General features: G+C 39.4%; 1 protein-coding gene across 1 annotated transcript in view; it reads left to right on the forward strand.

Moving 5' to 3' along the window:
- The window catches only part of LOC133981640 (NACHT, LRR and PYD domains-containing protein 12-like), a gene marked incomplete at its 3' end in the record, with an annotated part of 40,803 nt that extends 33,344 nt beyond the window's left edge, over positions 1 to 7,459 (forward strand). Inside the window, exons 11-13 of the mRNA XM_062420442.1 lie at positions 3,377 to 3,550; positions 6,160 to 6,333; positions 7,291 to 7,459. Coding sequence (XP_062276426.1) covers positions 3,377 to 3,550; positions 6,160 to 6,333; positions 7,291 to 7,459 — 517 coding nt within the window. The remainder of the gene's footprint in view (positions 1 to 3,376; positions 3,551 to 6,159; positions 6,334 to 7,290) is intronic.
- Between the last annotated feature and the right edge of the window lie 15,508 nt (positions 7,460 to 22,967).

The raw sequence follows: 22,967 nt of genomic DNA on the forward strand, positions 1-22,967 counted from the left end.
GAGAGAAGTAAAGTATTGAACCTCCATAATGTTGAGTGCCGGGGCTGTGAGGAAAACTGAATATCTAAAGAAAGAGGGGCATGGTCAGAAATAACAATAGGGTGGTAATTAACAGTTAACACTTTGGGAATTAGTTTAGCATCAATAAAATAATAATCAATCCGAGAAAAATATTGAGGATTTTGGAGTATTCCCTGGTGTGAGGATTGTAAAATCTCCAGGGATCAATGCAACCATTCTTAGACATGAAGTCTGAAAGTGATCTTGACATTGATGATGGGGTCAGAGTTCGTGGATTAGAGCGTGTTAGATTGGGATCAATTACACAATTCATGTCCCCTCCAATTACGAGGAGGTTATTATTCAATAAGGGAAAAGATTCAAAGAGCTTATTCATAAAGTGTGGATCATCAAAATTGGGGTCATATATGTTAACTAATAATATGAGAACATGAAATAGAGTACCTGTAACAATTAAGTATCTGCCGTTCTTGTCTGATATAACCATAAAAGCTGAAAACTGAACTGATTTACCAATTAAAATAGCAACCCCCCTAGCTTTTGAGTTGAAATTTGAGTGAAACACCTCAGAAACCCAGGGCCATTAAGTCTGACCTGATCCTTAATGCGCATATGGGTTTCCTGGAGAAACACTAGATCAGCTTTAAGACATTTCAAATGAGCAAATATCCTCGATCTCATAAAATTGGACTCCCAATGCCTTTAATATTCCAGCTCAAAAATCAAAAGACCTAGTATGTGGGATATCAGAATTACTAGCATTAATGACCATATATCAAGATCTTAGAGATTGAAATAGACTGAATGTGGACGCCCAGGGGAAAAAACAGCCCAAATGCCCTTCCCTCCCCCCGCCCTCCCCCAATAGCACTTACTACAAGAGCAACAAACAAATGCTTATGATTTTTGGCCTAATAGTGACAGTCAAGCTTCGAATTGCGCTCCTGCAAATTTAGCAACATTTAACAGCAAGGCACAACTTATTATGAAAGATGAAGAAGGGAAAAGAAAAAAACAAAACACAGACTGTAAAGGTGCGAGGTCAAAGGAACACGCCTGTATATGGATTTTTAAAAAAAACAACAACTAATAACTGTCCATATTAATTATGAAGCATCACTACTTCAGTCGTGTTGTTGGTCTTTCTATTTTCAGTTCTCTTACTTGTTGAGTGACCTGATGAATGCGCTGGCCTCTTCTGGTGATTTAAACTCCTTCTCTGCACCGTTGTGTGTTACCTGGAGGCGCTCCGGGTACAGCAAAGCGTATCCCAATGAACCGCCCATTGAAGGTGGCTCGGGCGCGAGAGAGACTCATGTCCCCAAACTTGATCCGTTGCTGGGCCCTGGCTCGCTGCAATATGTCGACACAGTCCATATGATAGTGTAAACGAACGATTATGGGGCGAGGGCGCTCTCCGAGAGGCTCCTTCTCAAGGTTAAAAGCCTCCTTGAGCAGCGAGGAGATAGCTTTAGCAGAAATGTTGGGAAAGCTGGAGGACTCCTCAGGAAGTCCCACTATCCGTATGTTATTGCGCCGAGATCTGGCTTCCAAATCCTCACATTTATTGTCCAATCTTATTAGTTCTGCTTCAGGGCACATCAGACTGGATGTTCGTGATACTTCCAGATAGTTTCGACTTCACTGCCAGCAGCTCAGACTTGTTGTTCGACAAGTTCTCGCTCAAGACCCCTTGAAGCTCGGTTCCAGCGATGACGTCATACTGAGAGGATCAAGGCCAAATAGCTCCCGGCCAAACTAACCCTAATCTTACAATTTAAGAGATATATTTGTAGCCAATTTAAGCATAGGGAGTGATTGCTGAACATGTCCAACAAGGAAATGTCGACTGATGGAACCGAAAAACAAAGGTCACAAAGAGGTGCTCATCGGCATGCTAACAACGAGGCAGCTGCAAAAGATAGCGACGTGGTGGAGGCTAGCTTACCAGCAGATGTAGCTGCTTTAGCAATGGAGATTACAACTAAAGTGGCGGCCATTATGAAAGAGAAGATGTCCATCTTTTCTAGCAAATTAAATATCATTACAGCGAAGCTAGAAAGCGAGGCACAACGCCTAGAAGAAGCTGAAAGCCGAATCTCCAACACTGAGGACACCATAGCCCAGTGGTTCTCAACTGGTGGCTCCCGACCCAAAAGTTGATCGCAGACCCGTTCTGGGTGGGGCGCGGACAGCTGGTCAAAAAAAGGAAATAATAATTAATGTGTATCTGATGTTTGACATGTCTTTTATTTTGAAAAATGATTTATTTTGAAAGGCACTCGTAAGACACGTGCAGCCGCCTAGGTAGCCATGGTAACTGCCATTTGATTGACGCTCACTGTCTGCAATGGCGAAGCGTAAATATGACCCGGTGTATTTAAAATGGGGATTTTCGTACATTGAGGATAATAAGTGCTTGCCATGAAGTACAGCAGCTGGACACTTCGGCCAAAGTCGAAACTATCTGGAGGTATCACGAACATCCAGTCCGATGTGCCCTGAAGGGCACCGTGGGTGCGCCTGTCAGCAGAACTAATAAGATTGGACAATAAATGTGAGGATTTGGAGGCCAGAACTCGGCGCAATAACATACGGATAGTGGGACTTCCTGAGGAGTCCTCCAGCTTTCCCAACATTTCTGCTAAAGCTACATTCATATTAATGAGAGCTCTTTTTCACTCCCTGGATTTGACTGTTTTTAACCTGCATCCTGTTGGCTTCAGCTGTTTGGAGTTTACATTTTATCAACTTCTACATTCAATCAATCAATCGATCAATCAATCAATCAATCAATCAATCAATCAATCAAATAAAATACAATTCAAAGTGTTTTACAAGTGACTGACAAAATGTAGGATGTTAAAATGGATTTACAGACTAATGAACACCAAAACAATTAAAAAAGCAAAAATGTTTATTGAACAAGACAATAATTAAAAATAAGTATTTAGTACTGATGATAAAATATAAATGATAAAAGATAATACAGATAATAAAAATAACAAATACAACTGTGAACTACTACACAAAATACATTAGTAAACTAGGAAAATAATTGATAATGATCAACAGTAAAATGTTGATAAACTAAAATAGAACAAAATGAATAATGACAATAAATAAGATAAATATAGATAATAAAACCATAAAATGAACAGTACATAAAGCCAGACAAGACAGATGTTTTTTAGTTGATGTTTAAAACTCTTTCTATTTTCAGTTCCTCTCAGATCCTCTGAAGGCTGTTCAGCAGCTTCTAAACCTTCTTCACATCTGAACAGATTATGAAACACTGAATGATTTCAAACAGGAACTTTGTCTTCTAAACTCACATATTTTATTCTTTATTCAGATTGGAAAGCTGCAGTTTGTCAAAGACCAGCTGTGCTTCTCTGGTCTCAGCTTTGAAGTCCAACCCCTCCCATCTCAGAGAGCTGGATCTGAGTAACAACAAACTGCGGGATTCAGGATTAAAGCAGCTGTCTGCTGGAATGGAGAGTCCAAACTGTAGACTGGAGACTCTGAGGTCAGACACCATTTCTTACTTTTATGCTGAGATTATTGAGGTTGATAATGTCAAGTACTTGGGAATAATCTTAGAATCACATCTAAAATTTGATCAACAAGTGAATAATATTTTACGAAAAGGTTCAATCAGCTGTCATACTGCATCACTACCTGGTCACAAGACTCACAATCAACTATAAAACCCATCATATCACTATCAATCAATCAATCAATCTTTATTTGTATAGCGCCAAATCACAACAAAGTAATCTCAAGGCACTTTACACATAGAGCAGGTCTAATACCGTACTCTTCAGGTTTTAATTTTAAATAGACCCAACATTCCCGCATGAGCAAGCACCTGGCCACAGTGGCAAGAAAAAACTCCCTTTCAACAGGAAGAAACCTCAGAACCAGGCTCAAAATCCTGGACAAAAAACCAATGAGGTGGCAGCATTGTCTTATCTTGAAGAAACACAATATGTTCACCTTGGAAATCTTCATAAGCTATTCCAGCCTAAAGCTTCTTTTAAATGTCTACATGGTAGTTCTCCTTCCCTGCGTACTGAATGAATTATGAGGCAGCAGCACTCCAGTAGAGTCAGCACAGCCTCAACAAATTGGAACTGTCACATTGCAATGTACAAAACCTCATTTAGACAATCAGTCTTTACTGTTAAAGGAGCAAAACTCTGGAAGTGTCTGAGCCCACTAAGCTGAAAATGCATGTTTTCAACAGAGGCATTAAATCATGCCTAAAAGAGAAACAACACTGCTGTCATGCCTAAAACCCCTGTACACGCACACTGGGATTTATTGTAGTTTCTTATCTTTCGTTTCTTTTTTCTATTTTAACTTCTTTTAAAAGCCTCCTGTAGTCAGGTGCTTTAAATCAGTGTTTAGCTACAAACACCAAATACAGTGCGTCTGTTGCCTGTGCATAATTGCATGTTACAGTTCCAATGCTATTGTGATGTCGATGTCAAATAAAATAAAGTAAATATGATGTGACAGCTGTGGTGACACTAAACTGCAGACATAAGGATGATGTTTATGAGGTCAAATCCCCTTCAGATTTACACATTCAAATGTTGTTTTCGGATATTAATTTTAAACCATAGTTAACACTTTAAAAACATACTTACAAGACTTTCCTCTTACAGGCATCTCTACCAAGAAATGTGCTTTACACTACAGTCCCATTTTGACATTCTAAACTACCGGAGTGTATGGTGTAAATCCTCTCCATTATGGAATAACAGTCATCTTTTGTCTGGGGGCAAACCTTTCATTAACAAACAATTGGAAGCTAAAGGAATCTACACCTTGCAGGACATTATTGGGTCAGATATTATCCTTAGTTTTTCTGAGTTGGTATCTCAGTTTAACATTGATAAGCACTCTCTTTTCGTTTACTTTAGAATAAGATCGGCTTGTAAAGCCTACAGGGTTCCTTTGGGGTCAGAGTTAAAGAATCATCCCATTATTAGCTGGATATGCCATTCTCCAAAATATAGGGTCATTTCTATATAATAGATTGAATTCCCATAAATATACACCTATGACAGGAATGAAAGCCTGGGAAAGAGACATAAAAAATCTGATACAAGAATTAGACTGGGAAGCTATTTGGGCCAATGTTTCCTGTGCTTCAAAAAACACCAAATCATAGATATACACTTAAAATTCTGTCACAGGGCATATGTAACACCAAGAATAAGACATCAAATGGGCTTTGTCAGTGATCCATATTTCTCCATTTGTCCCCATGGAACCCTGGGCTCCTTTTTGCATATGACGTGGGAATGTCCAGGGGTATCTAAATTGTGAGGAAAGGTTACAGATGTTATTACAATGTTGACAGGAGTTCATTTTCCTATGTCACCTGCAGTGCATCTATTGAACGATGACTCTAGCCTTTCTCTTGCGGATAAAAAACGCAAAATTTGGCTTGCAGGCCTTACTGCAGCCAAAAAGATAGTTGTGCAGCGCTGGAAATCTCAGGACCTTTCTACTACCCACTGGTTGCGGACATTTTTGGACATATCATACATGGAACTATCAGCAAGAATAAACAATGCTCAGCTACACACTGTATTGCAATGGGAGAATGTTATATCCAAATTGAAGGACCTATTGTTGACATAGATCTGATCTGTCAATCTTTTCCAATGCCATGAGGGTGGTGGTGTGTAGGGGGAGTACTGGGAGGGGGATGGAGGGATGGAGGTGAGGGGCTAGGGGATAGGGAGGGAAGATGGGAGGGATGGAAGGGGACTTAAGTCTTGAAGGGTTGATGGTTGTACATTCATAAACAGTGTGTTATGTTTGCCTATGTTTCTGGCACATCAATTAAAAATTAATGAGAAAAAAGAAAAGAACAAAATAAATAATGATAATAAATAAAATAAATATAAATAATAAGACCGTAAAATGATGAAACAGGACATGAAGCCAGACTAAACAGATGGTTTTTGGTTGATGTTTAAAATCTTTCTATTTTCAGCTCCTCTAAAGGCTGTTCAGCAGCTTCTAAACTTTCTTCACACCTGAACAGATTATGAAACACTGAATTATTTCAAACAGGAACTTTGTCTACTAAACTCACATCTTTTATTCTTTATTCAGATTGGAGAGCTGCATTTTGTCAGAGATCAGCTGTGCTTCTCTGGCCTCAGCTCTGAAGTCCAACCCCTCCCATCTCAGAGAGCTGGATCTGGGCTGGAACAAGCTGCAGGATTCAGGAGTGAAGAATCTGTCTGCTGGACTGGAGAGTCCAGACTGTAGACTGGAGACTCTGAGGTCAGACACCATTTCTTACTTCTGTGCTGAGATTATTGAGGTTACAATGTCAAATACTTGGACTTAGACTCTCATCTAAAATTTGATCAACAAGTGAATATCCTAAAAAAAAAAAGGTTAAATCAAATGTCAACTGCTTCAGACTCATCAGAAAGTATCTAAATACATGCCATGATATTGTCACACCTGTCCTACTGCATCACTACCTGGTCACAAGCCTCACAATCAACTATAAAACCCATCATATCACTATCAATCAATCAATCAATCAATCAATCAATCAATCTTTATTTATATAGCGCCAAATCACAACAAAGTAATCTCAAGGCACTTTACACATAGACCAGGTCTAATACCGTACTCTTCAGGTTTTAATTTAAGCCTGACTGGCCCTAATTATAAGCTTTATCAAAAAGGAAAAGTTTTAAGCCTACTCTTAAACGTAGAGAGGGTCTGCCCTCCGGATCAAATCTGGGAGATGGTTCCATAGGAGAGGAGCCTGATAACTGAAGGCTCTGCCTCCCATTCTACTTTTAGAGATACTAGGAACCACAAGTAGGCCTGCATGCTGGGAGTGCAGTGTTCTAGTAGGTACTATAAGCTCTTTGAGATATGATGGAGCCTGACCATTAAGAACTTTAAAAGTGAGGAGAAGGATTTTAAATTCAATTCTAGATTTTACGGGAAGCCAATGTAATGAAGCCAAAATGGGAGTAATGTGATCTCTCTTTGTAGTTTTTGTCAGAACGCGTGCAGCTGCATTCTGGACCAGTTGGAGAGTCTTTAGAGATTTGTTAGGACAACCTTATAATAATGAATTACAATAATCCTGCCTAGAAGTAACAAATGCATAAACTAGTTTTTCAGCATAAATTTTCCTTACAGTGGTGCTGGAGGCCAAAGTAATTCAAACCGGAACTTTTTCTTCTAAACTCACATCTTTTATTCTTTATTCAGATTGTATAACTGCAGTCTGTCAGAGATAAGCTGTGATTCTCTGGCCTCAGCTCTGAAGGCCAACCCCTCCCATCTGAGAGAGCTGGATCTGGGCTGGAACAAGCTGAAGGATTCAGATGTGAAGCAGCTGTATGATCTTAAGAAGAGTCCAGACTGCAGACTGGAGACTCTGAGGTCAGTAGAGAGTTGGAGTCAGTCTGTACTGGTTTCAGCAGTTTTGTATTAAACACAGTCAGTATCAAAGGAAAGATTCAGTATTTCCTGGTGAAGCTCCAACCTTCTCAGTGCTGAGGCCTGTACTACGAAGCTGGATTAACATACCCTGGATATCTGTCCGTTACCTGGGTTGATTTACCCAGACATTCGCATTCCTGATAAGCGGTACTACGAAGCTGGTTATCAACTCGGTAATTGAACCAAGGGTTTTCCAATCTGAATCACTGCGCACTCACATAAAAGGGGTGGTGTTTGCAGCGTCTGACCAATCACAAACATGGAGAAACCCTGCAGAGCAGCGTACGTCACGATGGAGGAACAGACAATTATTTTTAACAAATATGAACAATTCAAACGCATCATCCAGGCCAAAAGCAAAACTGTTGCCACTGTTGCTGGCAGAACATTGCCGACTCTGTTAATGCGTAAATTCGTAAGATTATACAATATTAATTCATCGGACAATATAAACGGACAGCACTTTGATCATTCAATTTCACTTTATTACGGCACAGACGTTTCGGGCAGAGCTTCCTCAGTGCCCTTCCTTTCATAGCGACATTAACTTAGTTTAATATTCAACATTCATTTGACATTCAAAATACAAAACTATTATGCGCTTCAACCATTTGAATGAATGATATCAAACCAACTGTATAACATACAGACTAATATCCCTTGTATGCTTCAAGGATTATTTTTTAAATATATATTTTGGTCAATTTTAAAAAATTATGAATACAATTCTGCTTTTCTGCAGTTTTGCAGCGATTACTCTCAAGATGTTCTTATTGAGACTTTTTGTCAGGTTTCCTGACACAAGTTCTGAAACTGGAGTGGTGGTAAGGTTATTTATTTATTTTAATTGTAAAGAATTGACGAAAAGATACTGTATATTTGAAAAATAAGCCTCGAGGCACATGAGGGATATTAATCTGTATGTTATACAGTTGGTTTGACATCATTCACTCAAATGGTTGAAGCGCATAATAGGTTTGTATTTTGAATGTTTAATGAATATTGAATATTAAACTAACTTAATTTCGCTTGAAAATCTGTACCTTTCGTATAGGATGTCATCGGGGACATCAAAAGGATTGCATCTATCCCTAAAAACCTAAAATCCCTCCGGAGCAGGTTATGTTCTGGATCTCAATGTGTTTGTTCTCTCATTTCAACATTAAACAATTGATCAGTTCATCTTTGTCAGAGCTCTAAGATCTGACTGCAGCCTGCAAATCACTGGCTCTGATTTCACACAAGCATCAAACATGAAAGCATGAAACATCTTCAAATCCCACAGAGACTCTGTAGCTTTAAACTTTGATAAGAGTTGACATGTATCAGCAGTAAATCCATCAGTAAACTGATGAGTGAATGTCTCTGTTTCTGCAGTAATGATGTGTTCATGACTCTCAGCACTTTATTTCCTCTGTGTACTTGATTGAAATCTGCAGAGGAAACACACTTGATAGTAAAAGTGTGTGCAGGTGTGTGAGCTTGGAGCTCAGTGTGCAACATGTTAACATGAGAGCTGAAAGGAAGCAAGCTACGCTGCACAGCTGTTCCACTTCTGGTCTGAACAGGACTGAAGTCCCTGCTGCTCTTTATACTGGATGTGCTGCATCATCGACTGACAGCTGATGAAGTGAGTCTCACTAAACACTAATTTATCCCCTCTGTTCTTTCTTCTTCTCTCATCAGCTGGGGGCCATGGCATTTATCTCAGCCAGAGTATGAGTGAACATCCAGGAGTGTTGAAAGAGGATCAACTGGATCCTGATGATCCATCTGGAGTCTGGATCTGGATTTTGTCATCTTCACTTAAGTCTCTTAACTGACTACAAACTGAACAGTTATCTCTGGATTTAGCTGAAGTCAGCACTTTACAGATTTGTTCTATATGAGTTGTTTGATGCAGATAAAGATAAAAACAGGTGTTATAAGTCAGACTGTGAGTCTGGGCTCATATTTATCAAGCGTCTCAGAATCACACTGAGAGTGAACTCCATTTCTATCATCACTTCACTGCTTACCTGTTTGTTTAGGATTGATTTTAAAGATTTGATTTATCACTTTTAAAGGCTCCACGTTACATTTCAGAGAGTCTCAGTGTGTAAATATTAAACGTATGTAGCTTTTATTTGCAAAATGATGATGTCAACCATATTTAACAAATCATTGCATCAGTCTGTAAGTAAACACTGGTCAGCCAATCAGGAGGCTTTAACAATAACTATATACTTGTAGGTGAGGTCATGTGATCCAGCCCTATCCAATCACATCCTTTCCATCTTGTTTTCTACATTAGTGCAGCATCTTGCATGTATTGTACAACACTGCACACAGCGATAATGATGCAAACGGTCTGTAGACACAACTTGATTAAAAACATGAAATGTATCTTCTCCACTGTCCAACTCATCTCCAGCTGAACCTCCTGTTGACTTATGTGTCCTTACAGCTCTTTGAAATCTATCTGTGCCATCAGCAGTTTAAACATATGAATCATTCAATAAATAAAGCCACCATTTGTTTTTCTCTAACTTCACACTGAGAGGAGGGAAATGAATTAGTGTTGATTATCAGCACATATTAATAAGGACCCTGGTCTTTGTTGTCAAGGCTCTGGATCAACCTGTTTGATAAGTCTTTATCTTCCTTTAAATCACTTCTTAAAACAAATGTTTATCCACTGATCTACCAGTTATTTAGTTTTATATGCTGTACATCTTAAGTTTGAATCTTCCGTGTTTTCTACTTTATTTTCTTGCTGTATGTTTGATAGTTTTGTGTAAAGCGTTGTGTAACGTTGGTTTGAGAAGTTTTATGCTCGTCTGAAGGGAAGCTGTTGGGATGGTGGTGATGCTAAACAAAGACCAACTTTTAATAACATGAGGAAATAAATGAAGTGTCAACATTTTTATCCTGTGTGGAGCTTCAGCTTCATGTATAACATCATTTTCTATTTTTTTTATTTTTCTGTCTTTGTGTATAAATGACTCATATTTGATTGAATCTGTGTTCTTTGTTTTGGATTTCTGTGGATCTGTTAGATTTTTTTTTATCTAACTACTGGACCACCAGGACGCCATCTGAGTTTATGTCCCACTTTATTTTAAAGCTCCATTATACTTCTAATTTATTATTAATTTCTTTAAAGTTTCAGGAAAGAATTGTCTGTAATTTGGTGATATTTATAGATTTCCGTTTCCACCTGAGTAAATATTTATTCATCAGTCATTTATTATTGGAAACTTTATTTTCATATGTTGAATTGTATGCTTGCATTTTTGTCTGAGCTGCTGGGAACTGACTTAAAGACTTTAGCTCCGTTAGCTCAGCAACTGGAACTATCTTTATTTGACCTGTAAATAACTAATAAAGGTTCTTCGCAGGAAATGTTGTAACTTCAGATTGTCTGCTTTCTTTATTCTTTAACTTTATTGCTGCAATCAAAATACAAATTAGGAAACAGCACCACCAAGTGACGATATAAGAAAACAGCAATCCATACACTGAACACACACAACAAGGAGAAATAAATACATGAAAAAAGAGATTATACAAAATGTGGGAGAAGAGAGTCAGTCTAGTTAAAGAGTTCAAAGAGAAATACTGAAAATGTAAGATTAAGAGGGAAACTGGTTTGCAGTGCGTGTCCAAAAAAAAAAGATACACATATACTGCATATTTTGCAGTCTAAAAGTTTCATTTTCTAACTTCTAACTTTCTAATCATATCTTTAATGAAAACTACAACATCCTGCTTTCTGTGTAATAATCAAACAAATTGATGTCTGTGGAATTTCTTCTGTCTGCAAGAAACGGTCCCCCACCCCCTCACCCCAAACAGTCAAATGCAGTAAACAGGTTTTGATGTGAGTGTGTGACTACTGTGGTGACTATGAGTGACCACTGGGTGGAAGCACAGACACACACACACACAAATACTATATCTGTGTGTGTGTGTGTGTGTGTGTGTGTGTGTGTGTGTGTGTGTGTGTGTGTGTGTGTGTGTGTGTGTGTGTGTGTGTGTGTGTGTGTGTCTTTTCTGCACTGGAGAGAACGAGGACAGAGGCTGCAGGGCAGTGCATCCATGTCCCTTTCTTCCTTACACCTTTCCTTCCTGTCTTCTTCCTTCCTTCCTTCCTTCCTTCCCCCTTTCTTTCCTTCCTTCTTCCTCCCTTCCTCCCTTTATTCCTTACACCTTTCCTTCCTGTCTTCCTCCCTTTATTCCTTCCTCCCTTTATTCCTTGCTTCTTTCCTTCCTTCCTCCCCTCCTTCCTTCCTTCCTTCAAATCTTTTTAATGGTCCGGTCCACATGAGATCAAATTGTTCTGTATGTGGCCCTTGAATGAAAATTAGTTGGACCCTCCTGATTTATATAGTATTATATAAATACTAATTACTATATAATATAGTACACACACACACACACACACACACACACACACACACACACACACACACACACACACACACACACACACACACAGACACACACACACACCTTTTTAAGTCATCAACCATTTGGCAAATAAGATACAATAACCTACAACAACCAGTAACACAGAGACACTGCTGACTGCTGCTGCCTTCATGTGCTCTGGGAAATATGGTAATTATAATATGAGCGTACATTAGTTAGTTAACAAAGAGCTGAATCCTACTGGGAAACATTATAATGACGGGATAGACTGATGAATAAATAAACACCTCGGGGAAACATAATGAGGAGATTAAATGATGGAAAAATAAATGCAACCAGGGAATCATTACAATAATGAGATACAGTAAAGAATAAGTAAGTGACTTGCAAGTACAACAATGATGTAATAAAGGGAAATGAGATTTATTTGTATGCATGAGTTACTCAGTTATGACATCTAGTCAAAGTTGTACTTAATATTTTATGAACACAGAGAGTTTTGTGCCATTAATCAGAGTGTTTCTGGGTCCTCGGCTCGTGTCTGTGCTTCTGGCTCGAGCTCATCATGTCCAACGTGTCGAATACTCCTGAACATCGGAGAAGGAGGTGAAGGATGTGTGGAGATGGAGGTCAGGGAAGCTACATGGCAGCTGTTCCTGCAGCTAATGCTCAACCTGTTCATCATCTTCATCCATTATGGTGAGACTGCAAATGACATGCTCGGACACCATTGGTCACTTTCATCAGTTCTTCAATGGGTTTTCTTTATATTTGGACACTTTGAAATGTAGCATCATATTCATAATGTGGACACTTACTAGAACTACTACTACTAAAACTTTAGCTGCAGCTAAACTAGCAGCTCTGTAATGTTCACAGAAAACAAAATGATAAAAATAGAGACACTACAGCTGTTCAAAGGTTTAATTGATTGTAATCTTATCTGCTAACTCGTATTTATTCATTGATTATTTTATTTTTTATTTCTTTTACCTAATATTGTTTTGTGTGTTGTTGTTTCTCGACACTTTTGTAAATGAGGATTCCTTCTCAATGGTCTCTTGAGGTACAATAAAGGTTCATAAATAAATATTCTCAGATATTTTTTGCTAGTGAGTCAAAATATAAAGTTTGTCCTGAGGAAGGCGCCAAAATTATGGGACCCACCTCTGTGTTATGTATAATAAAGTTGGCTGGAGAGAGACATGAGTTGCATTGGCGTCTGTTTCTATATAAAGATATAATTGGAGACTGTCCCAATTACATCACATCATTATTGGAAACGACCCATTGTACAGGATCCATGAATGGCTTAAACCTCAGAGTGCCAAGAGTTCGGACTGAACCTGGCAGATCTGCCTTTGGCTTTTGTTTTACTCTGCAGGATCCACTGGAACTAGACTCTAGTGTCCATGAGTCGGTTTAGGATGCAGGTGACCAAACAGGTTGGCAATTCAAAGTGATTTTACATAAAAGATAAAATGCATCAAGACAGAATATAAAAGCAACACATGGCAACATAAAAAGACATTAATATACAATTAAAAGTGTTAAATTGGAAGTAAAATTAAGCTAAAATAGAATAAAAGGAGTCAGAAGAGAGCAATAATCCTCCACTCTTCACCAGTAGTTTCTCTTTTATGGATGTTGTTTCTCTTACTTTGGATCATTTCTACCTTGGGGCATTTGTTTGAATTTTAAAGATGTTTTCTGTGGTGTCAAACTGGTCGTAACCTCTCGTCTCGTATCTGCCGCTGAACCGCTGTCTGTTTACAGCTACAGCAGCTAATTAGCTCCAACACTGATGATGAATCTCTGATCTGTGGCTCCATTAGTGAAACCACAGCAGAGGTGTTTTTAAAATTGTATTTTACATGTTTTAGCCAATTTGCTACAAATGACTTGCAATTAAACATCAATGAAGACAGTTTTTTAACCTTCGTGTCGTCCTCCAGGGTCAAATTGACCCCACCGGTTTTGACTGTTCCTTCCTTCCTTCCTTCCTTCCTTCCTTCCTTCCTTCCTTCCTTCCTTCTTTCCTTCCTTCCTTCCTTCCTTCCTTCCTTCCTTCCTTCCGTCTGTCCTCCCTCCCTCCCTCCTTCCTTCTCTCTTTCTTTTCTTCCTCTCTCTTTCCCCCTTTCTTCCTTCCTTCTGTCCTTTCTTCCTTCCTTCTGTCCTTCCTTCCTCCCTCCCTCCTTCCCTCCTTCCTTCCTTCCTTCCTTCTTTTCCTTCCTTTTGTCTTTCCTTCCTTCCTTCCTCCCTCCTTCTTTCCTTCCCTCTTTCCTCCCTCCCTCCTTCTCTCTTTCTTTCCTTTCTCTCTTTCCTGCCTTCCTTCTTTCGTTCCTCCATCCCCTTTCTTCCTTCCTTCTATCCTTCCTTCCTCCCTCCTTCCTTCCTCCCTTCCTTCTTTCCTTCCCTCCTTCCTTTCCTTCCTCCCTCCTTCTCTCTTTCTGTCCTCCCCTACCTTCCTCCCTCCTTCCTTCCTTCCATCCTTCCTCCCTCCTTTCCTTCCTTATTCCTCCCTTCCTTCCTTGACATAGCAGCAGATTTTCTTCCCACTGTCTGTTTCACTTCACGTCAGTAAGCTGTTAAAATAAAATCGTTCTACCCGCCGGCGATGTCTGTGGTTTTAAATCTCAGCCCAAAAATCCATTTTTAATAGAGCTGTGAAATGCACTTTTTATTTCTTTCTCTTTTATACTCTCTCTTTTCTTTCTCATTTTTTACTGTTTTATTTCTCTATTATGTCATAATATTACTGTTTTATTCTTTTATGTTGTTATTTTTATGGTTCCTTATAAACTTACTCTTATTTTTCTTCCTCTTAAAAGCAGCTCCTCACTTCTTGTTTAAAAAGTGCTGAAGTAATGAAACTATTATATTTGTATTATATCTGAAACCTTGATGTTTCAGCTGCACTGGAGGTCTTTACGGACTTTATCCAAAAACCTGCCTGAACCAGAAGTGCATAAATGAATTGTGGTCGACATGAACACAAAGACAGAGGAATAGGCAGGAAGCACTATCAATTCATTTGATTAATTAACAAGCAGCCTCAGAACTAATGCCTTAGAAACAGAAATCATTTCTTCATATACTTTAGAGACAAATTTAATAAAAACTGAAAGTCTTATTCCACCTCCTGCACCAACATTTAAACCTTCAGTAGCTAACTGGGAGATATAAAGACCAGGACCTGACCTATTTAATATCTGTGAAACTAATTCAAGAAAGCCAACATTTAACAGCATGAAAACTTCAGATTTTCCTAAAATAGATCTTTGTCGACTAGTAGCATGTAAAACAGGAGCAAACTACCACAATGTTCCTCACATAGACACATTTTTCCTTCACTTTACAGTTTAATATTTTAATGTTTTCTCCTGCAGTGTCTTTGATGCATCACATGATCAGAGCTGATATCGTGCACCAAGGAATCACTGAGACTTTGCCCGACTTGAGTATGAGCCGTCACACTTGAGCATGTGACGGCCCTTATCTATCTATGCTGGCTGTAATTTCAACATTTAAGTCTAAATTCATCGTAGTAAACAAACGACAACTTATAAACCAGCAGAATGATCCTTTACCTATCAGGGAGCTATAATGATAATGATAATAAACTTTATTTCTATAAAGCAACTGCTGGATATGGAAATAAGTTCAAAACATCAATTTAACCTTTGTGTCGTCCTCCCGGGTCAAATTGACCCCGTCTGTTTTGACTGTTCCTTCTTTCCTTCCTTCCTTCCTTCCTTCCGTCTGTCCTTCCTCCCTCCTTCTCTCCTTCTTTCTTCCCTCCTTCCTTCCTCCCTCCTTTCCTTCCTTCTTCCCTCCTTTCCTTCCTTCTTTCTTCCCTCCTTCCTTCCTTCTTCCTTCCCCCCTCCTTCCCTCCTTCCTCGCTCCTTCCTCCCTCCTTTCCTTCCTTCTTTCTTCCCTCCCTCCTTCCTCCCTTCCTCCCTCCTTTCTTTCCTTCTTCCCTCCTTCCTTCCTCCCTCCCTCTTTCTTTCCTCCCTTCTTCTCTCTTTCTTTCCTACCTCCTTTCATTCCTTCTCTCTTTCCTCCCTCCTTTCCTTCCTTCTTCCCTCCTTTCCTTCCTCCCTCCTCCCTCCGTCCTTTCCTTCCCTTCCTCCTTCCTCCCTCCTTTCCTTCCTTCTTTCTTCCTCCCTTCCATCCTTCCTTCCTCCCTCCCATCCTTCCTTGTCTCGACAGGAGGGTTAAAAGCTGATGCTCTGTCAGAGTTGTTTGTTTCACTGCAGGTTTATAGACGTTATAAAATCATGACCCACTAAAACCAACATTAGTTACAAACTTCACACAAAATGTAAATCAGGTCTTTTCCAGACAGTCGTGTTTAATTAATACGAGGTGACTAAATTAAGGTTTTTCTCCACAGCGAGACGAATGTGGGACATATTTCCAGGGACTCGGGGAAGTAAACCTGATATAAATCTTGATGTTATGAGCTGACGGAGCGGGTCGTCTCGTCTGGATGTGTCTGAGTTGGTGTGGAGCCCCGAGGCTGCTGGTCAGATTCAAACCTTCCTCTGTGGGTTCAGTAACGGGGTCACTGCACACAGTCTCTCATCACAGCTAATTACAGCTGCTGGAGCAGGTAGAGGCCAGTTTAGTAAATGTTCTGGAGCTTTTGGTTCACATCACATGATCTTCATGATGTTTGAATCTCCATTTTTAAGTCCTGAGCATCTTAAACCACAAATTATTCCATGGACAAGTTTATAAACTACTGCTGTGCAATATATTTATGCCTCCTCCCTCCCATTCTTCCTTCCTTCTGTCCTTCCTCCCTCCCTTCCTTCTTTCCTCTGTCCTTCTTTCCTTCCTTCCCTCCTTCCTTCCTTCCTTCTTTCCTCCGTCCTCCCTACCTTCTTCCCTTTCCTCCCTCCCTCCTTTCCTCCCTTCCTTCCTCCCTTCCTTCCTTCCTCCCTCCCTCCCTCCTTTCCTTCCTTCTTTCCCTCCTTCCTTCCCTCATTCCTTCCTCCCTCCTTTTCTTCCTTCTTCCTCCCTTCCTTCCTTCCTTCCCTCCTTCTTCCTTCCTTCTTCCTCCCTCCCTTCTTCCTCCCTTCCTTCCTTCTTTCCCTCCTTCCTTCCTCCTTCCTTCCTTTACTTCCTTCCTTCCTTCCTCCCTCCTTTCCTCCCTCCTTTCCTTCCCTCCTTCCTTCCTTGCCTCGAGGACAACAGGAGGGTTAAACACGACAAAGTAAAATAAATTAACAATTTAAGTTCTGATAACAAACTAAAAGCATAAATATCCAGATCCTGACTTCACAAATCCCCATATTCACTTCTTACATAACTTTCTAATGTTTTGGTTTTAAAATAATTTCTTAAATGAACCCATATCATTCCATAACTTCACTCCATAAACTGACACACATCTACTTTTCATATTAGTTTTTGCCCATTTTTATGTATATGTTTTATTTTTTATTTCCCCTGTTTTATTATTATCAATATTCAGCACTGCAATATTTTTGAGCCATTACAACAGAGTCTCATTCTGATGTGCACTGTATGGTGTAATGTCTGAATGACAAATAAACCCTATCTTATCTTATTGTGCACATTTCATCCTGGACTACTTTTCAGGCTCATTAATCTTTTCTTGCTTTAATCCCTGTGTACTTGTCTCAGGTTTGGCTATTTTTATGCCACCGTAACTCTGGGTGTATGTTATGTTAGTGTCACCTCAATTAAATCTACTTTGGGTCACTGGAGCTGGTTTTTTTAATGTCCGCACAAATAAACACAAGCGGCACCATCACCATGACAACAACAACAACAACAACAAACGACCTCACTGTGCAGCCAAATTGAGATATTCTTCAGAACAAATACATCTAATTTTACACTACTTTCTACTTCCACTCCTCTACATCTCAGAGGGAAATATTGTACTTTCTACTCCACTACATTTATTTGACAGCTTTAGTTACTTTTCAGATGCAGATTTGACACAATGGAAAATATAACAAGCTTTTAAAATACAACACATTGTTAAAGATGAAACCAGACAGCAGTGTGTAGTCGGCTCACATTTCAGATGTCTATGAGTTGTTAACAGCTCCACCAAATAGTGATTTTTCCCTCTAAACTTCTCACATGCTTTCATTTCAATAAATGTTCAAATGATCCAATATTTCAGCAACAATCAAAGATTAGAGGAAAAGTCCAAAAACTGAAAACACATTTGTGTATCAGAACTTAGTTTTTTCTTCTTTCCTCTCCCATTAATCATCTCACCACCCCTCACATTTATCTGCTGACCCTTTGGAGGGGCCCCACCCTTAGGTTGGGAACCACTGGACTAAACTAGCTAACTGTATATAAAGTAGTGTAAACTAGCTCCACCTCCAGCAGCTACAACAGTAACATGCTGCTCTAACACTGATGCTTCACTATTAATAATCTAATGATGTCATAATAATAATATATCAGTCAGAGGACCAAACCACTACTTTACTGTAATACTGCATACTACATCACTATAATACTGCAGTACTTTTACTGTAATACTGCATACTACATCACTCATAATACTGCAGTACTTTTACTGTAATACTGCATACTACATCGCTCATAATACTGCAGTACTTTTACTGTAATACTGCATACTACATCACTCATAATACTAACCCACCCCCATTGTTAAAGATGAAACCTGTAATCCAAGCAATTATTGCTTTTGGGAAAGTTTTGTGTATTTTTTCCTCATATTTTAATGTTTGGATATTTTACTTGGAGTGATTTTATTGCTGATAATGTCCGTATAAATGCACTCGAGTATTTACTGTGTCATCTTTTACATTTTTGCACTTGTGTCTGATTTAATGTGAACTTTACTGTCATGTCCTACCCTACTGTCATGAAGCGTCCTTCCAGCAGGGGGCAGTCACACATCACACATCACTGTTATCTGCAGCTCTTCATGTCTCCTGAAGAAACTGAAGAATAATTTTTTCTCTTCATTCAGAGATGAGTGAATTCTTATTTTGGTTACACATCTCGGCACCTCGATGCCTCATTCAGTTTACAGTCGCTACGGGCAACTCACCATTATAGTTTCTAATTAGTGTAATTATTATAGTTGCTTCAGGGTGAAATACTCTTTATCTTTTCATGTGTAGTTGTCACAAAGTCACAAACCACTTGGAACATCTATTTGTTTTGTTTGTGTTTTTACTCACAGCATAATTAAGAATATAATGAATGGAGCCTGGTGAGGAAAAGTTAGTTTTTTCATCATTTAACAAGTTTTACAAACCTGTTGTATGATCTTACAGATAGACAGATAACATATGAATATAAATACATAACTGAACTGTCCGCATTCGAGTGCATGTAGGCAGTAGGTGTTGATAAGATGATATACAGAGGACTTTGAATTGCTTTGCTGTTGAAATGTGCCACATAAATACACTCACCTTGCCTCGATTTAGCAATTTGAGCTCACAATTTAATAATTTGTGCTCTCGATTGAACTGAATGAGCCCTCGTACCATTCTGTGGTCCAGCGTACTTGTATTTAATAAGGTCTTATTTAGATCTTGGACTGAGATATATGGTTATATATTAGGAACAACACTGTATTTCTGACATGATACAATGCACTATATATCCTTTGTGTCGTCCTCCCGGGTCAAATTGACCCTGTCTGTTTTGACTTATCCTTCTTTCCTCCCTTCCTTCCTCCTTCTCTCTTTCTTTCCTTCCTCCCTCTTTCCTCCCTTCCTTCTTTACTTCCTCCACCCCCTTTTCTTCCCTCCTTCTTTCATTTCCTCCTTCCTCCCTCCCTCCTCCCTCCTTTCCTTCCTTCTTCCTTCCTCCCTCCTTTCCTTCCTTCTTCCTCCTTCTGTTTCTTTCCTCCCCCCTACCTTCCCCTTCCTTCTTTCCTCTGTCCTTCTTTCCTTCCTTCCTCCCTTCCTCTTTTCCTTTCTCCCTCCCTCCCTCCTTCCTTCTTCCTCCCTCCTTTCCTTCCTTCTTCCTCCTTTCCTTCCTCCCTCCTTTCCTTCCTTCTTCTTTCCTCCTTTCCTTCCTTCTTCCTCCCTCCCTTCCTTGACTCGAGGACAACAGGAGGGTTAAATAATGTATTGTGGTTCCTTTAAATCATAGTCACCAGGAGTTAAAGAGTAAAACTTCATATGTTGATGCTGATTTCCAGAACATCCAGACACTTCATCCACACCTGCTGAGGACTAATCAAAAAGAAGAATCACTAATTAGTGCTTTTTATATTATTATATTGCTGTGTGTTTCTTCTATATTCTGTCTTGACGCCTTTTATGTTTTATGTAAAGCCTCGCTGTTGAAATGTGCTTTATAAATACACTCAACTTAGCCTTGATTTAGCAATTTGAGCTCATAATTTAATCATTGGTGCTCAGCGTACAGCCTCATAATGGATCACTTGGATTTAATAAGGTCTTATTTACATCTTGGACTAAGATATATGGATAACACTGCATCTTTATGATATGCATACTGTGCACTACATCTAATATTTATATTGTAACTCTTTTAAAATCAGAGGTCACCTGGAGGTAAAGAGCAAAACTTTTATATATGTGAGGCTGATTCTCAGTTCTTCTGCAGAAAAGATTCAGCATCTGAAAATATTCACCAACAAATCATTCACACCTGCTGAGGACTCATTCAGCGTCGAGTTAATTAGTCAGTGTGAGAGACGTTGGGGCGTGTGTGTGTGTGTGTGTGTGTGCTTGGTTGGCAGGTGTCTCCACCACACACTTGTATATAAAGATGGACGAAGCGAGGTGTGAAGTTATGATTTACATTGGAGCCAGTTTGAAGGCTATATTTGCAGCATATGGTCGGTGCCATTTTTACTGTTTGGAGCCAGGAGCTTCCAAATAAAGAGTGTGTGGGGTGTTTCCTTTCCTTTCACACTCTGGAAACTTGCACACTTGGGTAACTGTAGGTACCAAGTATCATAATCAAGTAATATTAACACCTAATGAAATATTGCGTCAATAATCTGACTCAGTGTGAGTCCTGGAGCCGGTGAGAGCGGCTGGTCAATCACAGCTGTCAATCAACACCCACACAGCAGAAAGCAAAGCTACTATAAGTCTTTAACCCTCCATTAACGGAGGAAGAAGGAAGGAAAGGAAGGAAGGAAGGAAGGAAAGGAAAGGAGGGAGGAAAGAAGTGGATTGTACTAATATAGCGCTTTCTAGCCTTTTTGACCACTCAAAGCGCTTTTACACGAGCCAGTCTTCTGATTGGTGGATGACTGCTCTACTTCCTGAGCCACAGCCACCCTATAATACTTTTCGTGTTGTCATTAAGGGGTTTTAACGTTTCAGGTCGGGGGATACTAAAGGTTTGAACTTTCCCATGCTTGAAGAAACTTTACTGACCAGTGAGTCCAGATCTCTGCAGGTTTATCAGACTCCAGGTTTTCAGCTTCAAGAGGTAAAAAGTCCCACAGAAGGTGGAAAATCACAGTCTCCTTGATCTGCGGAGATTAGAGGCGAGCTGGAGAGTTCAGTCATGTTGTCTTTGCCCTGGTCTCGGTTGTTGCACCGCTCTGATGTGAAACGGTCCATAAAACACAGGGTTGTTTTTTCTTCCCTGCCTCCTCTGAACCTGGGATTCCTGACTCAAGCAGTGGCTTTTTAGGATTCAAGCCTGACGGTGGGCAGCGAGGTTCAAAGTGAATCACTTCAGGTGTTTGATGTGAATAAAATAAACTGAAAACATTTTGACAGAGGTATTCTCTAAAGCAACACGCAGACATATTCAGGTTTATTCTGACTGAAAAAATTTGGGATATATTTCAGTGAGACTGTTAACCTGCAGCCGGCTTCTTTTGTCTCTGAAAGTGGTTGGTTTTCAAAAAGTAAACATTATCTTTAAAGTCCGTGTAAAGTAAGAATATAAATGTGTTTTGAGTTTGACATACCACAGAAAAGTGTGTTGTTAACCACCCTGCCAAATTTGAATGATAAAAAAAAAAAATCGCCAAATATATGAAATTAGGCTTCAAAGTTGTGTAAAAGTCTGTTTCTTTCTTTGCTCCCAAACGCTGTGGGAGTGCGCGCCGAGTCCGCGGAAGCCCCGCCCCCTACCAAGTGTCACCTGTCAATCATAGTCACCACCTCTACCGGAAACATGGATGCTAGGCCGTAGAGCTTTCTGCTGCTAACTCAGCTGCTAGCTCGGCGGCTAACTCAGCTAACTGGCTAACTGTAGACTGTAGTAGTAGTGTGCGCTGAATTTATTCATACCTACAGCAGCAGGGGCGGGTTTATTCCAAACACCGCCAGGTTACGTAACGCAGCAGTGATTTTCAGACCCGCCCATTAAATCCAGACACAGAAATGTTGAAACACAGTTTGTGTAGCCTAGATGGTTGAAATGCTTTTTACACCTTTTTTTAGAAATCAATCATGACCTATTTAATGTGTTTCAGAAGAAAATGTCTGAATTCACTTTACAGTCTTTAAGCATTCAATGAAAGAGTCTCAAAGTCTTAAAATATGTAAAACTTACGGTCAAACTTTAATAAAGTTTGTCCTTGTATTAATAATAAAAGTGTTTCATCTTTGGTGTTTCACAGTTTCAGCTGCTACATTGAAATATTTTCAAAAGAAGTTCAAAAGCGTGGAATACATCTCCGTGGTATGAAACATGTGATTACCTTGAATTTAGAAAAGTAAAAATCAGACAGGAACCAGAACAGAAATATTGCTCAGAGGGAAAAAGATTCATGTTTCTTCAGAAATACAACTTGAGGTTTTATATGTAAGTCTGCGTCAATGTTTCATTCTTTACTTAAATTCTGAATTAGAAATAAAATATTCCTGCAGTGTCACAAGCCAACTATAAAAGTCTGATATTTTCCAAAAATTCTTGTATTAAACGGCAAACTGACAACAACACACGATGGAAAATAAGCATTGCCTACACTTCTAATATTGCAGACCAGTGAAGGTGATATCAAAGAACTGGGAAGAATTTCTGAAGTCTTGAGACGAAAAGGTTTTTGA

Source organism: Scomber scombrus, chromosome 6 (assembly GCF_963691925.1).
Source record: "Scomber scombrus chromosome 6, fScoSco1.1, whole genome shotgun sequence".
Lineage (NCBI taxonomy): Eukaryota > Metazoa > Chordata > Actinopteri > Scombriformes > Scombridae > Scomber > Scomber scombrus.